The sequence below is a fragment of the Trachurus japonicus genome, chromosome 1 (genome assembly GCF_045865225.1).
Source record: "Trachurus japonicus isolate A0001 chromosome 1, Traja_1.0".
In the NCBI taxonomy this organism is placed as follows: domain Eukaryota; kingdom Metazoa; phylum Chordata; class Actinopteri; order Carangiformes; family Carangidae; genus Trachurus; species Trachurus japonicus.
The window spans coordinates 17686164-17708307 of NC_140907.1; the positions used below are offsets into that span (position 1 = coordinate 17686164).

General features: G+C 40.8%; 1 protein-coding gene across 6 annotated transcripts in view; it reads left to right on the forward strand.

The window, feature by feature from the left end:
- The window catches only part of tbc1d1 (TBC1 (tre-2/USP6, BUB2, cdc16) domain family, member 1), a 50688-nt gene that overhangs the window by 12999 nt on the left and 15545 nt on the right, over positions 1–22144 (forward strand). For 3 of the 6 annotated variants that reach the window (XM_085777451.1, XM_085777460.1, XM_085777485.1), the window contains 13 exons: positions 5976–6569; positions 7982–8071; positions 8182–8286; positions 9180–9312; positions 10206–10297; positions 10948–11064; positions 11353–11478; positions 11841–11989; positions 12507–12770; positions 13580–13696; positions 13877–13990; positions 14182–14315; positions 20651–20851. In XM_085777451.1, coding sequence (XP_085633577.1) covers positions 5976–6569; positions 7982–8071; positions 8182–8286; positions 9180–9312; positions 10206–10297; positions 10948–11064; positions 11353–11478; positions 11841–11989; positions 12507–12770; positions 13580–13696; positions 13877–13990; positions 14182–14315; positions 20651–20851 — 2236 coding nt within the window. The remainder of the gene's footprint in view (positions 1–5975; positions 6570–7981; positions 8072–8181; positions 8287–9179; positions 9313–10205; positions 10298–10947; positions 11065–11352; positions 11479–11840; positions 11990–12506; positions 12771–13579; positions 13697–13876; positions 13991–14181; positions 14316–20650; positions 20852–22144) is intronic. The other 3 variants (XM_085777468.1, XM_085777477.1, XM_085777494.1) reach the window with 1 other exon arrangement.

A 22144-nucleotide genomic window follows, 5' to 3' on the forward strand; every position in this document is an offset into this window, starting at 1 on the left:
CGCATCAGCTCTCAAATGCGCATCATGTGTGTTTGTGCAAGGAGGAGGTGGAAAAATTACTGTATCAATAGGTGAATGCGCTTTTAGTGTTATAGAATAAGCGAACAAGTTATATGCGCAAATGATGACGAGGTGCTGGTATTATGGCCATCAGGGTGGCTGTTGCTAAACCGACCATTTGTCTTCTCCGATGTCTCTGAACTGCTCCTAACCTGGCCAAGTAAGCAGTCATGGCTGTTATTACAACTCTTCCAAGACCACATACCTGGAATATTAGTTCTTCAAAACTCTCCATTATCGTCTCTCTTTTGCCACCTTCTTTTCCTTTCGCCACCGGCCTTCCAGTTGGTTTACCTTTTTTGTCCTCCTCACGCTTGTGACGTTGCGCCGTCTTCTTTTTCCTGCAGATTGGCAGCTGACTCGAGAAGTAGCATGTAACTTTAGTGGATGGAAATGCGTACATGTACACGACTACACGCAACGTTTTGATATGTTGGAGGAGGAAAATCACAGGTGTATTTATTAACACTAACGACGACGGCCCATCATTAATGATATTAATTTCACCTGTGCCTGTCCTGCTGCTTACATTTCAGCAGTTTGAAGTGGATTTCATTTCAGCTGCGTAATATGCACTACCTTCAAAGTAACAGTGCAGCTGTCTGATAAGTGTGGTGGAGTAACAAGTGCTCAATTTCCCTCTGGGTTGTAGTGGCATATAGTTTGTAGTAGTGCAGTCAGTGCTTGTATAATACTGCTGGGCTGGGAGCTTTTGAGAGGAGCAAATTCAGCAGTCAAAGTCAACTGTTACACTGGGGACATTTATCCGACGCACTTATCCAGAGCAGCCCTCAGTTAATGGTGGACAAAAGTACCAAGGGTGCCGCTGTGAAGCTGAAGCACTGGCATTGTTTTGATAGAAGGAACAGGAGTGAGCACACCTCATGCCGAGGCAAGACGCAGCAGGACCCGGCTGGAGGTTTTGTCTATGAGGCTGCAGATTTAGAAGCTGTTCAGGCATCTCGTGTTAATGACATCACCGGTGTGTGACTCAACCACTGTTTCTGCTTAGCTCGTCTACTTCCTCCTTTTTGTTCCCTGGTCTGATACGCTGCCAGCCTAGTGTGGTAAACCGGGTCAACAATAGCAGAAGCATGTGTACCGTAGGTTGGCGCAGCAGCAGGTTGCTGTCAATTATTTATGTCGGTGTTGTTGCTGTAATTGGTGTTAGAAGCAGTAAACTGTTAAAGAAAGTAAAGTTTAGGTCAAACATGTAGACTTCATATAAAACAGGCTTTTCTTATGGATTAAAAAAAGAAAGAAACTGCAGCAGAAAAAAGAAGTTAATTCTAACAATTCCTGGAACAAACTGTTACAACGTGCTCTTATCTGACGCATTATCAGGACAGTACCATGCTGCAGGAAGTAGTACTGTGTATTGCCATCAGAATGGTTAGGAAAAGAAAAGTAACAAATGAAGACAGACTGGTAGGTCAAGGGTTCATCAGACAACAAGATAATAATGCCTTACATGATGGAAGAGTCTCCAGACTGTAACTCCTCAGAGGTTGTTTGGGAAGGACTTGACAGAATCTGTGAAAGCAAAGGTTAAGAAAGGATGGACAAATACTTATTTATTGTAATTAATTCAAAATACCAGTGGTACACGCTGTCATGGTAGAGAAGGATTTTTTTTAGTCTAGTTTGAGTTTGGCTGTATAATGTAGCATTTAGTCACCGTGACTGTAGCCAGTTATCAGCAAAAGGCCACAAATCAACAGAACACAGTGTCCGTGCTGCGTATCAGGAGGATCATCCAGCACAAATGTGTTTGTAACAAAACACAGTAGATGTCATCAGTGCTTGTCAGTGCTAGCCTGCAGACCGGAGTTCAATCTGGAGTATTTACAAATCAAAAAAACTTGCAGTACAGGTTTTTACCTGTACTGTAACTGCAAGTAGCTGTAGCTGGTGCTTTTATTTTGTAGCGACGATCTCCTACATGTTGTACATCACCCTTTTTTTTGCTACCCCTGCCTTTCACAGAACCATTTTTTATGCTTTGCCATGTAAAACCATTGCTGTACTGGGGTGAGACTGTGAACCATAATCACAAATGCACTTGTGCTTCTTGTCAAATGCTTTTCAGTCTGACTCACATTCAACAATTTGTAGTCCACCCGAATCTTTAGGCTAGTACCTAATGTCAAACCAAGTATAATGACTGTACTCAACACGATGTTGTGTATTTGCTACAGTCCTGCACAGAGACACATGACACAGAGCCTATGTCTCCAGCCTCTCTCAGCGTCTTTTAAAAAGAAAAACGTCTGTCTCATTGCTTGTCTGTGTTTAAAGTTGGCACAAGGAATGTGTCAGACTGCTTTAACAGTCATGGAAATCCTCAGTTAGTCATGGAAAGAGTTGTAATAGAGAAGGATTTTAGCCTGAGTTGCAGTTCATTTTTTCCCGTCCTTATTCAACCCTCAGCGTCTACTTATCAGCACATTCTGGTCTCGATCACTTCCAAATAAACATATGATGTAATAGCAAGGAGTGGGATTTATCTCACACAGCAATTATTGTATGAAGGTGTGTGTGTGAGAGAGAGAATAATGAACCGTCCAGTCTTTACGTAAATATTCAGAAAGCCAGACAAAAGCAATAAAGCATTTTTGTTGTTTCCAGTACCTGTTTTTTTTTTTTTTTTTTTACCACTTACATCTGTGAATTGTGGAATGTGTTTTTATATGGACTATATTCACAGCCAAGTAATACAAAATCTGCAGAGTACATAACCTCTGTAGTTATTGGGGTCCTTGAATCAAGTTTATGAATGTCAGTCAGTGTGTTTTAATAGCTTAAAAGAAGGTGATAGATTTCAAGTTGGCATGCTCCATTTTTATAACGAGCTGCTGAGATTTTAGCCAGAGACATTGTTTGGAGGGACAGAGGGGGCAGAGCTCCTACTGCGTACTGCTTCTTCTGTACATGGTTTTTAGGATGATGATGATTGGAGACCAGCTCAGTCTCTCCATGATAAAAATACCTTTTTCCTCCTTTATGTTATAACCCTAACATATGCAAAGTGAATCAATGAACTACTCGCTTACTGATCAGGCGGAAGGTCACTGTATGTGATTTGAATAATGGTAAAGATCAGTGTCCTATTTTAAACATACAGCCATTGCTATGGGAAGTAGAACCTCAAATATACATTTTTAAAGCTTATGATATAGGCTAACATTGATATTTTTTAATTAACTGTTTGTATTTTTACAATGGGTCAAAAAAATACCTGTAATGTGAAAGTGGCCCTCACTGACTGGATTTCCCCATCCTGAACGGTGTTTTTTTTAAAATCATCTTTCAGCTAATTGTGTTAGCTTTAATGGCAGTAGCAAGCAGCTGTTTTTAGCTGCAGATAGATAAAATTAGCAACTTGTGTGAACATATGGGAAGTATTTAGCTACTTCAGTGCCAGAAATTTCCCTCAACAGAGATGATGTAGACAAAACAAAGCTTGGAGCTGAGGTAATGTTGAACTTACATTCCCCAGGCTGCCAGAAACACAACTCACTTGAATGCTAATGTACTGTAGCTCCCTGTCTCATAGATATGTAAATCTGCATCTGTTCACAAATGTATTCAGCACGACAACTTAATGAGACAAACAAGTTATGTTGTGTTCACAACTAAGTAGCTAAAGATAGATTAATGCTACTTTAAGGTTTAAGTAAAGGATATTTCCAGCTCAGGCGCAGATTTGGTTCTAATAGGACATTTTACAGGTCAACAAGTCAAAAGCACTTTTTCTCTTAAAATTTAAATGCCACTTTAAATCAGTGTCATGCTGCTGGTTTCAATTTGTTTTACCATGAAGCCCAAGTGCTTTTATGTTCACTCAGAGTTAATGTATAATGTGTGTTTTTGTTGGAGCATTGAAGTGAATCTGCTCTCCTTTTCTTCAGTCAGTGGTATTTTGAATCTGCGTCACAATGTGTATCTGGCCGTGTGCATACCCTTGTTTTTAGGTCGATATAAACAGTGGCATGCTGAGAGCATTTAGCTTCCACACAAAAACCTAAAATACACACAATACAAACATATCTGGATGGAAACTCTGGTAAATGTCCAGTATGGGTTTATATTTTTGTTGTTTCTTTCAAAGAAAAAAGGGTTAGCGAAGTTTATAAAGAGAGTGAAGAGGAAAAAGGAAAAAGAGAAAGGATGGGACAGGAAGAGAGGAAAAAAGGAAATCAAATAAAGGCAAAGTCTACACGAGTGCCTTGGCTTCTTTTCAACAAAGGAAGACGTCACGAGGGGATACTGTATTCCAGGGAACCATAACACACATTACAACATGGAAATATTTTGTTTTTGTTTCTCTATGATTTGATTTCAGTGTTTATCCACTACTGCTACTGGATTTGTGGCCTCAGTGCTGGGACAGTCAGTACGTTTACATGACACTTGAAAAAAACGAATTATTGCCTTAATCCGACTATAACTGGACAACTGAAGTGCATGTAAACACCTTAGTCCGACTGAAATCAGAGTTGCAGAACTCCGATTAAGACACCCAGATAATGTGATTGGAATTCGATTTTCTCCGTCATGTATACACCTTAGTGGGAGTATAACTGGACAATGCATGTGCGCATGCTCCACAACCGTAGAGACGGCACCAAGTGGAGCAGAGAAGCCGCCCGAACCCGGCAAAGTAAAGAAAAAAACCCAACATCAGCGCCGATTCAATGCATTTCACACTGCGCGACCATCAAGAGTGTTTTATTTAAAAAAAAAAGAGAGAGAGAGAGAGAGAGAGAGCGAGAGGGGAAAAAAGGAAGCCCGTATCCTATTCTCAGCGCGCATCCAGCCCAAACTAGCGCGTCTGGTCAGGAACTGCAGTTGAGAATTTATTATTAAGCTTACTAAGTTGTTTATATTCATTTTTTTAGGAGGTGACAGAAAAGTCAACAGGACAGGGGGCGTAAAACCATTGCTGTACTGGGTTGAGACTGTGAACCATAATCACAATTGCACTTGTGCTTCTTGTCAAATGCTTTTCAGTCTGACTCACATTCAACAATTTGTAGTCCACCCGAATCTTTAGGCTAGTACCTAATGTCAAACCAAGTATAATGACTGTACTCAACACAATGTTGTGTATTTGCTACAGTCCTGCACAGAGACACATGACACAGAGCCTATGTCTCCAGCCTCTCTCAGCGTCTTTTTAAAAAAAAAAACGTATTAACCCGCTGAAACAACGGGTGACGCCGCATGAGGGGGCGGATCCCCTCAGTTATTCGATTTCTCAGTTGCATGTATATTGAGACAGAAGTCCGACTTGACGCCAAAATCGAATTTTGAGCATAGCTCGATTAACCTCTGCATGTAAACGTACTGAGTGTTAGCACCCAGTCAGATACTACCATTCAAAAATCCCCTTTAAAGTAATTAACTGAAGAGAAACACCTGTGAACTGCTATATGCAGGTTGACATTAGAAAGCATTATTAAAGGACCGTGCTGTTGTACAAGTAACATTTATTCTGTTTTGCTGCCAAACATTTTCCAAATCACAGTATACACTGAACAGTTTACACACTGACATTTTACCAGCCATGACATCCTTGTTTTGTGTATTTTGGAAGGTGTGAATACAGCAATCGACCATAATGGGTGATTTGTTTAAATGTTGTGACCAACGTGTATTTTTCCTGAGTTGCCTGACTTGAGTGAGTTATGGCACTGAAACCACAGAAAAAGCTCCTGATCAAAGTGGTAATGATTCAAAAATGAAGTCTTAAATCAGGCAACAGTCAGCCGATCATATTCACATGGGCCCTCAGCACTCAGTTTTCTCCCTCAGTCCCTATCTGTTCGTTTAGGATAACCATACATTGGGCAGCAAAAATGTTTCTTCACAGTTGTAACAAGTTCTTATCTTTTTCCTCACTATCTCTCCAGGTCCCTGAGATCATCAGTACATTGAGGCAGGCTGGCAAGAGCTCTGCACGCAACAATGAGATCACCTCCATTCCCAACAAAACTTCCGCCGCCGGAGGCACCGACCCCTCCGAGTCGCGTTTTTCTTATCTCTCCGCAACGACGACCTCCGCGGCCCCCGTCGCCCCCATGTCTCCGACAGCTTTTGCCAAAAAGTTTGAGGTGCTGTTCTGCGGCCGTGTGAGCGTCGCTCACAAGAAAGCCCCGCCCGCCCTCATCGATGAGTGCATCGAGAAGTTCAGCCAGTTGCATGGCTCAGGGACGACTGATAAAGGGGGAAGTGGCGGAGGGTTGGTGGGTGGGCTGAGGAGGGCGTTAGCCTTCCAATCCAATGGACTGGGAAGCGCTGCTGTCGGTAATGGTTCTGCGGGGAGCCCCACCGCCGGGAAGCGCCCTGTCCTGTTCAAGCGAGACCCCAGCTTCCCCTGTCTGCAGGATCTGGATGAGAACGGACTCTCACCTGAGATTTCTCACAACAACACTACTGATGCACTTGCCCGCTCCGCTGAAGTCCAGCCCACCAGCCTGCGGGAGAACAGGACCATGCTGTTCACGGTAACCTCCACAAAACTACTCTATAAACTCTTTGCAAGTTACAGAGGTAAAACATGGTTGTGTGCACGGTGCAGTGGCCACATGTGTGCACGGTGGTCCTGATAAGTCCGGTCCAGCTGTAAAATTATATCAGTCACTTTATTTCAGGTAGGTTATATATTTATAAGTGATGCCCTATGTCACTATGAATGAACAAACAAATATTATTTTGGATCCAGGACTGCTGTAAATTCAGTTTGTTAATAGAAACTGTATCTACAGTACTGTGCTACCATATGTTTCTTGGATTCTTAACAGATTAAGATGATACTATTATGGCTAATTAGCTTGTTAGTTAATTTATGTACTTTAGTATCACACTACAGTTATTTAAATGACTTTGCATAATCAAATACAAACATGACAATATACAACATACATACATACATACATACATACAATATTCCCCATACATTATTTTGTCAATACATCAATAAAATGAAATGATCCTGTCAAGTACTACTATGACAGGTATTAACTTTGATAAAGCCACAACTATCTTGGCACAGTTTATCACTGAGAAGAAGCATTTTATAGTGCAGCAAATTTTAAATCCCCCTGAAAAGGCCCAGGCCAGAACACAGACAGTCAAACAGGACAGAGAGGGAGATAACAAAAGAGTGACAAACGTATAAATACCCTCATGACTCAGCAAGAGCAGATGCTGAGTGCTGCTCAAAATGAGCCCGGTCACACTCCCCTGATTGACCTTTACCTGACCTCTAGTGACCTGCTGCAAACAGGAGTTTTCCTGTTTGTCCTTCAGACAGGAAACGATGACTGCTGGCCTGGCACAGGATCCACCGGTGCCTGTTGCTGTCATCCTCAGCAGATACTGCAGACGTGTTATTGACATTAATGATACAGGAATCATACTTATCTCACTCTGGTTTCATCTCTCTGTCTGTATTTCTCCTTAGTCTTTAAGAAATGCATTAAGTCCCCATTTTCCTCTAGAAATAGTCTGATAATTTCATAGAAAATGGCAGTGAAGGAGTAGAGCTGTGCTAAGAGCTTAACAGACTTTCTTTTTATGAACCACTAAATCCCTTCTTAAGGTTCAGGAGTGACTCATACTCTAATGATAGCGAGAACAGGGATATCCCCTGAAGTGGAAATGACCTAAAATGCCCTAGACCTTTTGTGTGTAAATATAACACAAGAAACTGACACATTTGACTGTTATTATTATTTTCAGACTTCCCATTATTTGATGTACCAATTACTCATCAAGATTTGTAGTTGAGAACCTGGGACTCCTTAAGTTCATATGGTTCATTTTTGGTTTCACAACCACCTACCCACACACAACCCATGATGGTGCATCCATAAACACATTTGAACTGTATTTCCTCTGTATCTTTGTGTTTTAGGTTGGCAGGTCTCAGATCTTCTTGGTTAGTCCAGACACTAAAAAAGTTGCCATAGAGAAGAGTTTCAGAGAAATCTCCTTCTGCTCACAGGTTTGACACACTGGCACTTTACATACACTGTCTGTATACATACAGTACATACATAAAGTACTGTGTCTGTCTGTGTGTCGTTTGCTAACACACCGTTTGTCTCATCCCAGGGTATTCGTCATGTGGACCATTTCGGCTTCATCTGCAGGGAGACAGTGGAAGGCGGGAGCTGCCACTTTGTTTGCTATGTCTTCCAGTGTGCAGACGAATCACTGGTGAGATGGGCTCATATGCATTATCATTTCTATTCAGGTGTTTTTAAGTACTGATAAGTAAAGCCTTAATTCAAGTAGTCATTCAATGCACTCAGCATATACACCTAGAAATGTCTTTTTTCTGTTTATATGAAAGCATTATGTACTTCTTCTTGCCGATTCTTTACCCTGTTAGTGCTTTCCACTCAATGTTCATTTGATCAGCCACACAGTTTATTTTTACACTTCACTTGGTTAAACAAGTGTGCTTAGGATTTAAATATAAGTACCTTTACTTTGAGAAGCTGGTATTTGTCACCAGTCTTGCTCTCTGTCAGTAGAGAATAAATGCTGCTTATTTTATTGACTGATGACTCAGTGCATCTGTGCTCCACTGAGTCACTGAGTCACTGTGTGCTTGTGCTGACACAAGCTAAATGGACTATCAGATTGATGAAAGGCTTTGGTCTTTAGATGTATTTCCTGTACTGCGTAGAAGACAGCTAATGTTACAGTGGGATTAGTTATTGTATAGAAACATCACTGTACATACAGTCACTCAACCTGATATTGCTCCCAAACCAAACAGCTTGTGGGAAAACACTGCTTAACTTTCTCATTGTTACATGTAGTGCATTTCTTTGTAGTGCTATATTTTTACTTCTACCAGTTTTTCCCACATTTCCCACATATATTAAAACGTATCTTGAAGTAGGAATTTCCAGTTGTAGAAACAGTATCAGAATGGATCCTACATTTTTTGAAGTCTTTGTATATTTAAAATCTCAATAGCTTACTATCGTGTAATACAGCTACATAATACTTAGATACTGGTAGAAAACTGATGAATGTACTTACAAATCATTAGCTAACAGTCGAACAAAAATGAAAGAGCTGTTATTTTGCCCTTGCAGGTGGACGAGATCATGCTGACTCTGAAGCAGGCGTTCTCTGTGGCAGCGCTGCAGCAGAATGCAAAGACCCAGAGCCAGCAGTGTGACAGCTGCCCCATGCAGCAGCTCCACAAACTGTGTGAGAGGATAGAGGGTAGGAAACTGTCCTTGGCCTCTTCCACAGTACACAGAAGTTTAAAATAATTATAATGTTACATAGATTTATAAAAGTAAATACAAGACTGCGTCTCCAAGCTCTGCCATGCAATTAAACTGTCAAAGGATAAAAACATAATTTCCATCATAGCCTTCTTACTATAAGGGGATAGATGGGTTACTCTGTCTGTGGGAGTATTATTGATAGGTCAACAGCATTGTTTACTTGTTAAAGGAGCCATTTTCCAGCAAAAAAAAAGTGCTATTTCATTACAGTGCAAAACGGCAGAACTCGCCACAGTATTTTTATAAATACTTGATATACGTATCAAATGTGTTGTGCAAATTCATATGAGGGAGATGGATGGAAAAAAACAGGAAAGGACAGATAGTGTCTGCACCACTGCTGCAGTGTAGCGTAGCTGTCAGTTTGACACCTGCAGACAACAACACAATAGTAAGATGTTTTCTGGTGCATTGAAACCATTTAAAAAAGTAACCTAAAATCTAAATATTTGGATCAATCAGCAGCAGCTTTTGAATGTACTGAGTAGTTAAGACAATGTGGGAACATGTGAGCTTGAGCAGCGTTTTTAAATGGCTCCTACCACAAGTTTTAGTTAGCTTCCCCAGGAGACCAGTTCACACACCTTGTGACTATCAAGCCAACTATGATTTTTGTTGTGTGTGTGAATAAAGCGGGTGCATCGTGGGGTGCATCGTGAAACTGAAACTGAAACTGATTCTAACAGTGCTGCGCATCATCCTGTAATTTTGCTTAAATGTGACCAACATATCAGAAGTACACAAACTTGCATCTACTGTTATATAAAACAAACATGAGGTGAGACCATCTTTATCTGTACTCAACTGTATTTGCATGATTTTCAGGTCTCCACCCATCTAAAACCAAACTGGAGCTTCAGAGACACTTGGCCACTCTGGACAATCAGGAGCAAGCATCAGTCTTTGAAAACACTATGGTAATGTGTCTGTTCTGTCTGTGCATCTGAAGAACAATGTGTGAATGCCTAGAGTGACTGCAGCATGATAAGAAACCAGTCAGTCTGCAGTTTTGTAACGTTCTGAAACACTGTCGCATCGCAAGATTTTCATGTGGGGTTTACAGTGACTCATTCATCTTGCTTTACATCGCTTTTCACATTCTGTCTCTTTGTCTTGATTAATGTTATTGTGTCTCCGTTTCCCAGAAACACCAGTGCATTTTATTGATTTAGCGCTTCTATTTAACCATTGGAAAACAATAATGTCTTTGTCTCAAGTGATGTGATTTGTAACTTAACACCATTGCATTCATCAGAAATGATAAAGGAAGGTGAACATCTACCAATATTTTTCTTGGACTCAGCTGACATCTGCTGGTGATGCAGCTGAACTGCAACACAACAACAATGTCTGATATTTCTACACAGCAGTTATTCTGTTTGATAAAAGAAATCCTCTTCTCTTCTGTCTTACAGCATAACTTTTCCACCACAGTCACACAATTTGCTATAATTAAGAAAAAAAAGCTTTTAATTTGTAAGGTCTATAATAGCTTTTCCTCACAAAGCTTTGGTTTAATATCTATTGATTGATTTTAAATAAATGTGTTTGTGTTTGTGTGCTCCAGAGAGCTCGACCTAAGAGTGATCAGGAAGAGAATGAGTTGGTGATGGCCTCGCTGAGGAATCTGTATGAGGACAGACAGAAGAGCCATCAGCACAATCTACCTGGAGATGGCAAACAGGTCACTTTTGCACCCACAGTCGAACAGCTCAGTCTCTGTCTAACAGCTCTGCTTTGTATCACTCATGTCCTGTTTCTATTCCAAATATGCCCTACATTTTCTCAAAATCGATTCCATGACAAGAGTACATCAACCAGGAAAAACAACAGGAAAATAGATATTTTTATATCTTCCGCTTACACAGACAAACAAGTAACTGTCAGACAATGTGACCCTCCCTTCAATCAGTCACCAATGCGCTTTTTTTTCTGTCCCTCGGCATTGATTTCTCCTTCCATGTCTACGTAGGTATGTGAGGAGGCAGCTCCAGGCCCTGTGGAGGCACAGCAGCAGAGTAGCAGCCGCCAGCGACTGGAGCAGTTCAAGAGTCGAGCCAAGCGATCTCTCACTGAATCCCTGGAAGGCATCTGGAAGGTATCAGTGTTTGTTTAACCGTTATGCATTTGCATGCACTTGTGTATGACGAATGCTGTCATTGCTTTGAAAATCTACATCTAAGTGGAGATGGTTGTTATGGTTTTTTGTATAGATTATGGACCGTTACATGTTGAATTTAGAAATTGTGTTTTACGGGGCATCATTTGCTGCATGTCACCTCCTGTTTTTCTACAGCTGTCCTATCAATTTACGGCATAAAAGCCCCCCCCCCAAAAAAAAAACTGAAATTGTGTTTTACCAAATTAGAATCAACCAAATAAGAAGAATGACTGTCGTGTTCAGTTGTTGATGACGTGTAAAAAGTAAACATTTGTTCTTGGCATGTGTGTGTGTGGCAGGGAAGCAGCAAGGCCAGAGCTCAGAGGGACAACAGTGAAAGAAGCGACAGCAGCTCTTCCATCTGTACTGTCAACAGCAGCCTGGATCAACCCTGCTTAGACGACCCTTTGCCTGCCTCCTCTCCGCTACGACCCACCAGCCCACTCAGGTTAGCACAACACCTAAACACACACACCCACACTGACTCAGTCACTGCTGCCACTGCAGCTCTGCTTGTTGTATCTCTTGAATTTGATCAATTACGTGATTCTGAGACAACCTTGTCATCAGGCCTGTAGTCATTAGCCTGGTCGGGCTTGGCTTGACACAACAATAGGAGGTGGATCAGGTTGTGGTAAGCTGTTAGATGGACAACAGTAAGTTAACAGCACAGAAGGGGCTACAGTACTAATGAGGGCTGTGTTCAAACCCTTCAACGTTTATTATGGAAACTTTGGCCAAGAGGACAATTGATAAAAATTGACTGGAAAAAAACTTGCTCTTGAGAGAGACTTTCTCAAAATATAAACATTTGCTTTGACAAATATTACATTTTCGTGGGTGGTGTTTATTGTAAACAGAATTTTCTGTGAAGCTTTTGTTTGTGTGGGAGGCTTGTCTATACCACCATACTGTGTCTATAACGCTTACTTTTCCTACTGTAACTCTCTTGCAATGTTTTTCAGGTGCCACAACTCAACAGGAGACCTGAAGCGCCTTGACACTTCTCTACCCCTGTCCCCCTCGTCTTCCTCTTTACCCGGTGATGCACAGCCGCAGGGCTTCCGTCGACGGGCCAGCACCTTTAGCCACCCACCGACTCCTTCTTTGGTGCTGGAGTGCTCACCTGTGCACACACTAGTTCACACTCCACAGGACCCCACTGCCGCCACGAAGCCCAAGCTCGTACGACACTACTCCGTCAGCACCGACACGCCGCACCAGAGCAAGTAAGGACAGTGTGGGTTTGTCTGCATTCCTTTGTGTTTGCATTGAATTTGGAATTTTTGGAATTTCCAACAATACGTTACTTATGTGCGTCCTGGAAGTTTTCCCCATTAACACATGCTCAGAGAGCACGGCCTAGTTATAAGAGACAAGGGCAAAAGAAAGAGGGAAAGCAGTAAGAAAGAAGAAGGAACTGTGAGAAAGAGAATTAAATTCCAACTTGCTATATGTATCAATCATTGAAAATAATATATATGTATTATATATTTCTGTGTATGTGATCTGTTAGGAACTACACTTGCAGACTCAACTTTGTATGAATGGCAATTAATCGGGAATTAGCCTGTGACCACAGTTTAATGGTAATAAGAGAAGGACATGCAGTGAAACTGTATAAGTACAGGAAAATAAATACTGTAGTTATATAGAACTACGTGTAGTACAGCCATCTTGTTATATTAAACTCTTGATATTCGAACAATCAATCAATCAGTCAATCAATCGATCAATATGTTTTCCGTATGTTTTTTTTTAAATTTTATTCTATGTCTGCAGCACTATGTATGTGCCCAGACAAATTTCCCTGTCGGGACAATAAAGTTTATTTGATTTGATTGATTGAACCAACATTCTCAGGACCAGCTTCTCACTTACACTCTGCCTCAAAGCTTTGCCTTCAAAAACTTTTTTATTCCATTTCTGTGCTTTTTCTCTTCACCTTTTTTTTTTTGCCTACATGTTTTTTTTCAGTGTCTTTGACTTTGTTTGCGCCTCTTTCTCTTTCTCCCTCTGTACTTGCGCTGATTCTCAGACATGCCTCAACCGATTCCACCCTTCCTCCTGTTCCTCCCTGCCCTTCATCCCCCTCTCTTCTGCCCCCTCATCACCCTTCCTCCCCTTCTTCTGGAGCCCGGCTCAATAAGAGAAGGTGAGAACAGTGCACAGGGTCTCTGTTCAGCCCATACAGTGTCTCTCTCACTTCAGAGCTGTGCTACACAAACGCATTTTTTGCAGGCAAAATCTCTCTCCCTGTCTTTGGATGGGACCTAAGCTTCTCTTTTCATCTGTGTTTTTGCCTCCTTTTATCACCTTCATCACTCCATCTCAGTCCTTTGGGTGGTCTGCGTGCTCGTCTCCACTCCTCCTCCTCTGTCCCTAATTTTCTGAAATTTCCATTTCTGGCCCCTGTCCAAGAGAATGATTGTCCTGAACCAAAGAGCAGGTACACACATGAACACCAATCAGTCATCATGTTTTGTTACCGTGTCAAGCGTAATGATGGATAATTTGTGCTCACTTCATATGTTTCTCTCATTGATTTCCGGTTTCTTTTCTTTTTTTTAATTACATGTATGTGAGTATGTGTAAACAACACTATGATGTATTCAACTGGGCTTATGTTTGTGTTTTTAGAGATGTGGCGGCTCTCTCTACACCAAGTGCAACATTTGGAGTTGGAGAAAGCCCTCTGCGCAGTCACCGCCACTCATGGAGGCAGCAGATCTTCCTACGGGTCGCTACACCTCAAAAGAACACAGACACAGCCGGTAAGAAAACACACTCTCACAAAAATGTATTTATCTTTGTATAAAGTTCTCTAATTAGGACCAGACCAAGTCACATCGTTTGTCGATATAGCAGCTGGTAATTGTACCCTAAAAAATATTTCACAATTTGTCCAAGAAAGGGAAATCGTATAGGAAAGTGATGCATTTTACATGCATTGTAACACTTGCATCACTTATTTGTTTGTTGAGGCCTCATAATATCTCATTCTGCATGTTCAGCTTTTTGCAGGTTGAACAGATCTGATGAAGTTTTGTTTTTTTCCTTGCAAAGGTTTGATTGTTTGATCGCTTACCGGTACAAACGTAGCTCATGTCAACTTAGATAATATTAGTTGTTTAACTTGTTTCACCGCTCTGCACTGACACCTCATGCGTTTCTGTGAACGAAACCGAGGCATGCAAACCGAACAGGACAGATTTTGTTTTAATGGACCTTGTTCAGATTGACATCTGAAACAAAAAATCTGTCATCTGTCTGTCTGACTGCACGGCTGAAAACAAAATATACTGCACAGGAAAGTGTATTTAAGGGCATTTGTAATGTTATTAAGGCATGATATATCATTTCATATCACTGTGTGACATATTTTGCTTATTGTCACAACAACAGTTTGGTATCACTCAGGTAACTTGCCTGAATGACAAGAATACCAGCTTTGTGCGCTTGGTGATTGTAAGTGTGTCTGTGTGTACAAAAGAGCTTTGACAAGCAAAACACTAGGATTACGCTGCATGCTCCACTTCCAAAGTTCAACATGTCTTCTTCTTTAGGAAGAAGACAGTTCCAGGTCAAGACACTTGTGTAAACACATGTTCTCATCTAGGCACACGTACTGTACTACATACATCCTACCAAAAAAAGAAAGAACTTGACTACGGTACTTCTTCACCCGTCACTCTTACTTGTCATTCGTTCACATCTATTAGATTAGTTATGGTTTATAATGCAGAGTGCGGTGGGTTTTTTTTTTTTACTGAAATATGTCAGCCAAACATTCAGAACGCAGTGCTCTGAGGACCAGTACAGTGTCCACTACTATTTTACCTTTGTAAACTCATAAATATAATGAATAGACCCAGGTTATATTCAGTTGTGGTCTTTCAAATCGCCTCATTAAAGTATTAAAAAACTATGGGTTGTTGGCACTTTAAAGTCCAGGAAAAGCCAATGCAGTCCTCAACATAGCTAGTAACTCTTACAACCTCCAACTTAACACTAAAGCTTCATCTGTGCATTGCTGTGGTAGTTTGTTCTTGTTTTGGACTTGCTTTTATTTTGGCATTACTAAGTCAGTTTACAACAGGACTCATTGCTGTATATGTGAGTATATGGGTTGTATATAGATGCATATTGGTTGAATATGAATGTACTACAGTAGGTCTGATATCTTGACAAAGTGGTATTACAATACTTAAGTTATTAGAGGATAATATGATAAAAAGGACAAGGGGTAAGATCTTAAACATTTTTTTTTACTTCTTCTTACTCCCTTTTAGGCATGTTAAGACTGTTGATGAATATCATTTATTAATTTAATTTTCTATTTACTATTTGTCTTTTTTTTTTGTTATGGTTTGGTTTATCTTCTGTCAGCTTCTTTTATACTACCTGACAGGTTCGAAATAAAGGTTTAAATAATAATAGAATAATAAATAAATGTGTAACACCAGAAACTGGTATGACTGATATGAAACAAACTAGTCAGGGAAAAGCTTTAATGTCTCAGCTGAGTACAATTAATCAAAGTACTTATGTTTGCAGATTGGCAGCCCTGTCAAATATTATAGCAGTGTGTGGGGTACAAGTAAAAAATACTGCGTCTTGCCTACAGTGATATAAATTTTTTACCACAGATCAGTCATATCAGTCCGTCGATCACTGTCTGCCTGTGCAGACATGGGAATCATGCTTGTGCTTGCCTGTTCTCATATCCTCCGTATAATAATATGGATGATTATGTGTACTGTGTGCGTCTGTGTGAATGAGAGAGCAAAGAGACAGAAGAAGTGTTGACAGTTGAGATAGTTGGGTTGGCCACGCTGTAACTCCACTGTTACACCTGCATAAAGAATAATACCTTCACGTTAGAAAAAGAAATGCCGTAATTCTTGTAATTATAATGGCATAAAACATTTTCAACACTTGTAGCTATGGTGTAATATAATTTTGTTGTAGGTCCACTTGTTTGTTTTCATAGGGAGTGTCTAAAATATGTTTTTGTAGTTAGTTTATGTTTTTCTTGTGGCTCTGTGTACAGCAACATAGCTTTGTCACCCTGCACTGAACCTGAATCACAAACAGCGGCACTTCTCTTAGCGTGGCACTTCTGTTAGCGTGGCTTGACTTAAGTCACGCTGAAAGTCAGGTAAGTCAAGCCACACCAAAAAAAACAAAACAATAGAGATGGCTGTTTAGATGTTCAGTTTTAGCATCACCACTTAAGATTAGTCCCAATTACTTCTGTTGCTGCCATATAAGTTGTGATATTGTCCATGGGAATGAGTGAAATAACAGATTACACCTGTACAGACAAATAAAGCTCTTGAAACAATCTCAAAGCTGTGGGCAGAACAGGTCAAACACCAGGATTTTTTTTTTTTAAGAGGTTTAGACGAAAAGCCACACACTGTTGTTTGGCTCTGTGTGTTTTTTTGTGCTGCCACAGAGAGGTGCCAAAAACTAAAGCAAACCACTGCAGCCGTACACATCTCCATACCGCTGAATCTACTCCTCTCCACAGCAGTCTCAATAACCCTCACAAAGGTATGCTCTTTGCAGAGGTAAAGGTTATATTGCACTGTAAGGCATTCCCATCAATTTGATCTCTCCTGTACACACCCCTCTGGATTCTTGTTTTAGGATCCAATAAATGCAACAGGAATGTGGGACTAATGTGACCTTTTTATCCACTTTCCCACTGAATATGCTTTTGATGAAGGATTAGTTAGGCTGGGAACTTCGTCATTGTGCATTGTTTCTGCTTCAATTAAAACAAGCAAGCAGCAGGTAAAACCTCTCCCCTTGTCGGCAATGAAATCCACCCCTGAAGTTTTATTTTGACAGTAGGGCTGTTTTCGACTAAGGATTTTCATAGTCGAATCTGATTCGTCAGATTTTGCCGTAGTCGACTGATCGTCGAACCTTTTTTTTTTTTTTTTTTTTTTTTTTTTTAGATAGCAGCAAATTTGCGACTTTTTCCCGTTTCAAACAAAAGAGCTAAAACACCCAAAAAAATATGGTAGGTGTAAAACAAATACCTTTATTTATTTTCCACACTTTGGATGATTTTTAGTAGCCATTGTGAGCCAGGGTATGCGTTTATGTTACGTTGCCCTGGACAACGCTCCTTTTGCTCGGACTGTGAGTGGCAGATCAAACATCCCTCAACGTGATGAAGGATAGCGGTGGTCGTGGACACAGAGAAACCGGGTAAAACATGTAGTATCAAAACAAACGGAGGTCAGAAGGACTCGACAATCCGTACATTACGTTAATCAATCCTGTAACACACACAGTGTGACCGCGGCACCGGCAGAGAGACAGACAGGCTGCAGAGGGACGAGATCACAGCTGTGACTCCCGACACTTATGGTGCGTTCATGACAACTCGGAAGTCGGAAAAAAAAACAAGTTCCTCTTCTGAAAAACTCTGACATGTCAAACTTTAGGATGTGTTAGGGACTAATTCATCTGTCTAACCATCAGAACTATTGACACTTGAAACGGTAAACACAGCTGATCCATCGAAAAAAAAAAAAAAAAATCACCGCTGGAGTTAATTTATTTTCCGTGACTGAAAGCAGGTTCTTGAATGTAACTCGGTCAAAGTCAGATGTATCCTCACAATGTTTTGCTGTTCTGTCAGGTCATGCATGATAAATGTTGACAAAGTTAGACTGTCAGACTTCCTTGATTTTAAACTTTGGCGGCTCTGCCCCTCGTCTTTTTGCCACTCCGTGAGTGTTCTGCAGTGACTTCTGAGTACCGTGACTTTGACGGTCCTACTGCTCACCTCCGCTCATTTGATTGTGCAACTGCAGTGGGTGATTTATTAATACGTAGTAAGAAGCTAAGACTACCGTTTAAACGCACACATAATTTATTAACAGAAAGTAGGCAGATTTTGTATCAAAATAGTCTTTTTATAACGAAAAAAGACATTCTATGTAACAATTTATGCTCAGCAGCCGTGGGCACCCCCATATAGTCAGAATGGTACGGTCTTGGTTAGATTCGACTACGAGGTTCATAGTCGAATCAGACCCCTCCGAATCGAATCGTGGAATAGTCGACTTTTGGAGGTCAGCCCTATTTGACAGTCAACTGCCGTGAAGTAAAAGGAGAACCAGAGCTTTTAACTTTTAGCAGGTCACTGTGATGGGCTTCGCGCTGGCTGAATGCGGTGTTGAGTGGGGTTTGGAGTTGGGTGTGTGCTTACATGCATGAGGTCATGGGTGTGTCCAGTGTGTGTTTTTTTTTGTGTGTGTGTGTGTTTGTGTGTTTGAGGGGGTAGTGGTGTCTCAAGGTCATGTTGACAGTCCACACACAGACAGCGCCAGAGGAAAGCGCCAGCCTTGTTGACCCACTTTGCATGTTGTCTGTGCGTGTGTGACTGTGAGCGTACGAGTGCGTGTGCTGGGACTCGATTCTGGCTAAGGTGGAGTGTTTGCTCAGGGAGTGGATTGTGCCACTTTGTACAAGAAGGTGTGCGCGTGCGCGTGCGTGTGTGTGTTTTTTTTGACGTTAAGACATGGATTTAGTGTTTACATTAAGCATATGCAGGTTAAGGTTATGCCAGGATAAGTAGAGAGTCCCCACAAGGCCTGCAGGACAAGATGGTGTGTATATGTGTGTGTGCATGCAGGTATACATTTTTCACACCTGAGAAGTGGCTCTTTCTCTTCTGTTGAAGCCGCGTAGGCGTAGCAGTCTGTGTTTGTCTAACAAATACACGAAGTGAGTTAAATCTTCACTGGGTGTGTGTCTGTCTTACATATGTGTCTGGTTTGTCCTCACGTCTCTTAGAACTCAAGAGCTGTCTGTTTGTATAGTGACTGCTGGTTTCAGCAGACAGACACACACGAGTGCACATTGATGTTAACCTCATTTGGCACAAAGAACGCTATTGTCGACGTGTGTGCTTGTAATATATTGATGTGTAATATGTAGATTAGTTTTTGAAACAAATCTATGGCAAGACTTATCTTTGTCATTTTTGATTTTCCTGGGAAGAGTCTTTGGAAAGATAACCATCAAACATACAGTACCTAAGCCAAGTTAGGTATGTGTGTGCGTGCGTGTGTGTACTGTATATGTTTGTCTAACCTCAATCATGATGTTCCTACGAACTGAGAGCGAAGCAAGTGCTATCTGGATAGTTGTTCTGTCCTTTTTCTAAACAACACAGTGTATTTTGAGGTTTGGGATCCACCCTGTACTTTGGGGTGGAGTCACACAAACACATTTTTTTTGCCCGTGTGTGCGTTGCACCCAACTGTGTCAACTACATCTATGTTTAGCATTTTTCTTTTTTTATTTTGATGAGTGTCCGAGGGATTGACAGAGAGAAAGGGAGAGGAGGATAGGCAGCTTCTCTCCAGTTTTTGCCATTTCTAACTCAACTTGTATGTATAGAGATAAAAACAAAACATTGGTGAAATGCAGGAAAAGCTCAAAGAATACGGAGAAATGCAGTTACTTCCTGCTGCATAACCTGTCTCCTTTTTCTTTTTTTTTCCACCCTGACCATGGTGGCAATAACTGGCATGTTAGGACACATGCCACATAACCACAAGATTGTGGGTTGGAATTCAGACGAAGGCCTGCATGGCGCTGAAGTGTCACTTAATAAGTTAGACGAGAGCAATGAATGGATGACTGTTTAAAAACGAATCACTTCACAGTGATTATGTAATTTACTCCTCATAATGTGAAGATTTGTCATTTTAATTAATTGAACATTTATAGAAAAACTTTCCCTCTTCGATTGAGTTTTTAAAAAAAAAAATATTATATTTGGTATAAAAATGAAACATAAAAACATGTTTAGAGTTTAGAGAATGTTTGTTTCACATCACATATTTAATTTCCCCCAACAAGCTCTGCTGCTTAACACAACATATTCACCATATGCAATGATAAATTATATGTTATGATACATGTTTTTTCTTAATACTAGGAGAGTTAGTATGAATGTTGTTAACCATGATATTGTTATTATTATACCTGCATCCTTTACTTGCTGCTGCAATTGACCTCTAATGTAGCATGACCTGACTCACTCTAACGTAATGTAATCCCTTGTGTCTCTCAGAACGAGGGGATTCCTGTCTAGAGGGGGGTCGAGTATGTGTGGGCCAGGTGGGAGTTGCAGGAAGTGGAGACTCCTCCATGAGGGTGCTGCCTGAGGAGCGGACAAAGAGGAGCAAAGAGGAGCTGAGGGAGCTGTGGAGGAAAGCCATCCTGCAACAAATCCTGCTGCAGAGGATGGAGAGGGAGAACCAGAAACTGCAGGGTAAGTTGCCTGTATGAAGAGCTCATAAAACACACACTGGAGAGCCCCTAAAAACTCACTTTTAGCTGTTATTATATTGTGTGTCTGGATCAAGTGAATGTTGGCCTGAAATGTAAAAGCAACATACAACATCATCTGGGACCATTTGAAATATTCCTGTTCAGGGTGTGAAGCAGACAGCTATAGTCATTTGGACTGGTATTCATGAACAAAAAAACCCAGCAGTCTAATCTTTGTATGACTGATTTATTCTGCATAAGACCCTGACTAATATTCATAGTAATGCTGCATTAGCATCAAAACAAAGTTAATAAAACATGATAATATACGTAGTCTAAGAAAAAAAGTGGTAAAGTCAGGGGGTAGGGGCCCACTCTAGTATTCTTTAAGGGGGCCCAGAATTCCTAGCAACGGCCCTGACCGCATGTTTCTACTGCCAGGTCTTGTTGAAAATTGACCTGCATGATATCATGAATGATCAAGCCTCTCTTGGCTTATTTCTGGTGGCACACTTTTCCAGATGTACAAGCACACGCACACACAAACAGGTAGATGAACAAGTGCACGCCTGTTCTTTTTAAATCTTTGAATATTAAGACCCACCACAAATGAACTGATTATATTAGGTGAAGTTGTGCATCTGTGTGTGTGTGTGTTTTTGTGGTTGATATATATCCATGGGCGTGTGCACCAGCTCTACCCTGACCCAGTTGGCACGTACCAACACATCCCCAGCTATCTATCACGCCCCTAACTACCTGCAGTGTATGCAAATCTTTAATCGACACACACGTAGCACTTCACTCATCACACGGATAGAAATGGCTGCTATCTAAATATGAAAACCACATACACACTCACACACAGGGATGGGTAATGCTAAAGATTTTATCGGTAGTATTACTTATTGGTCTGGTATTTTAACGGTGCTCTCATCGATACTTTTTGAGGACAAAATATATTCATTTGACTTAAAATATATTACTTTTTTTTAGCTTGAAATAAAAAAGATAAAGCATTACAAGAAAAAAAAAGTTTACAATTTAATTTTTAAATTTTTTTAAAATTTAAATTTAATTGAATTTATAAATCATGAATTAAGTTAATACATTAGTTTATAAATCAACAAATCAGTATGTTGTACGTTGAGAGATGTGCCAGAGCACAACACGCCACCGCCGCCCTTGCACGCGATACATTTGTCACTTGTGACAGCGTGCGGCATCTGCATCGACTTTTGTGAAGTAGAGCAACTCTTTGAATCGTTTAGCTGTCTCCACCGTCCTTATGAGG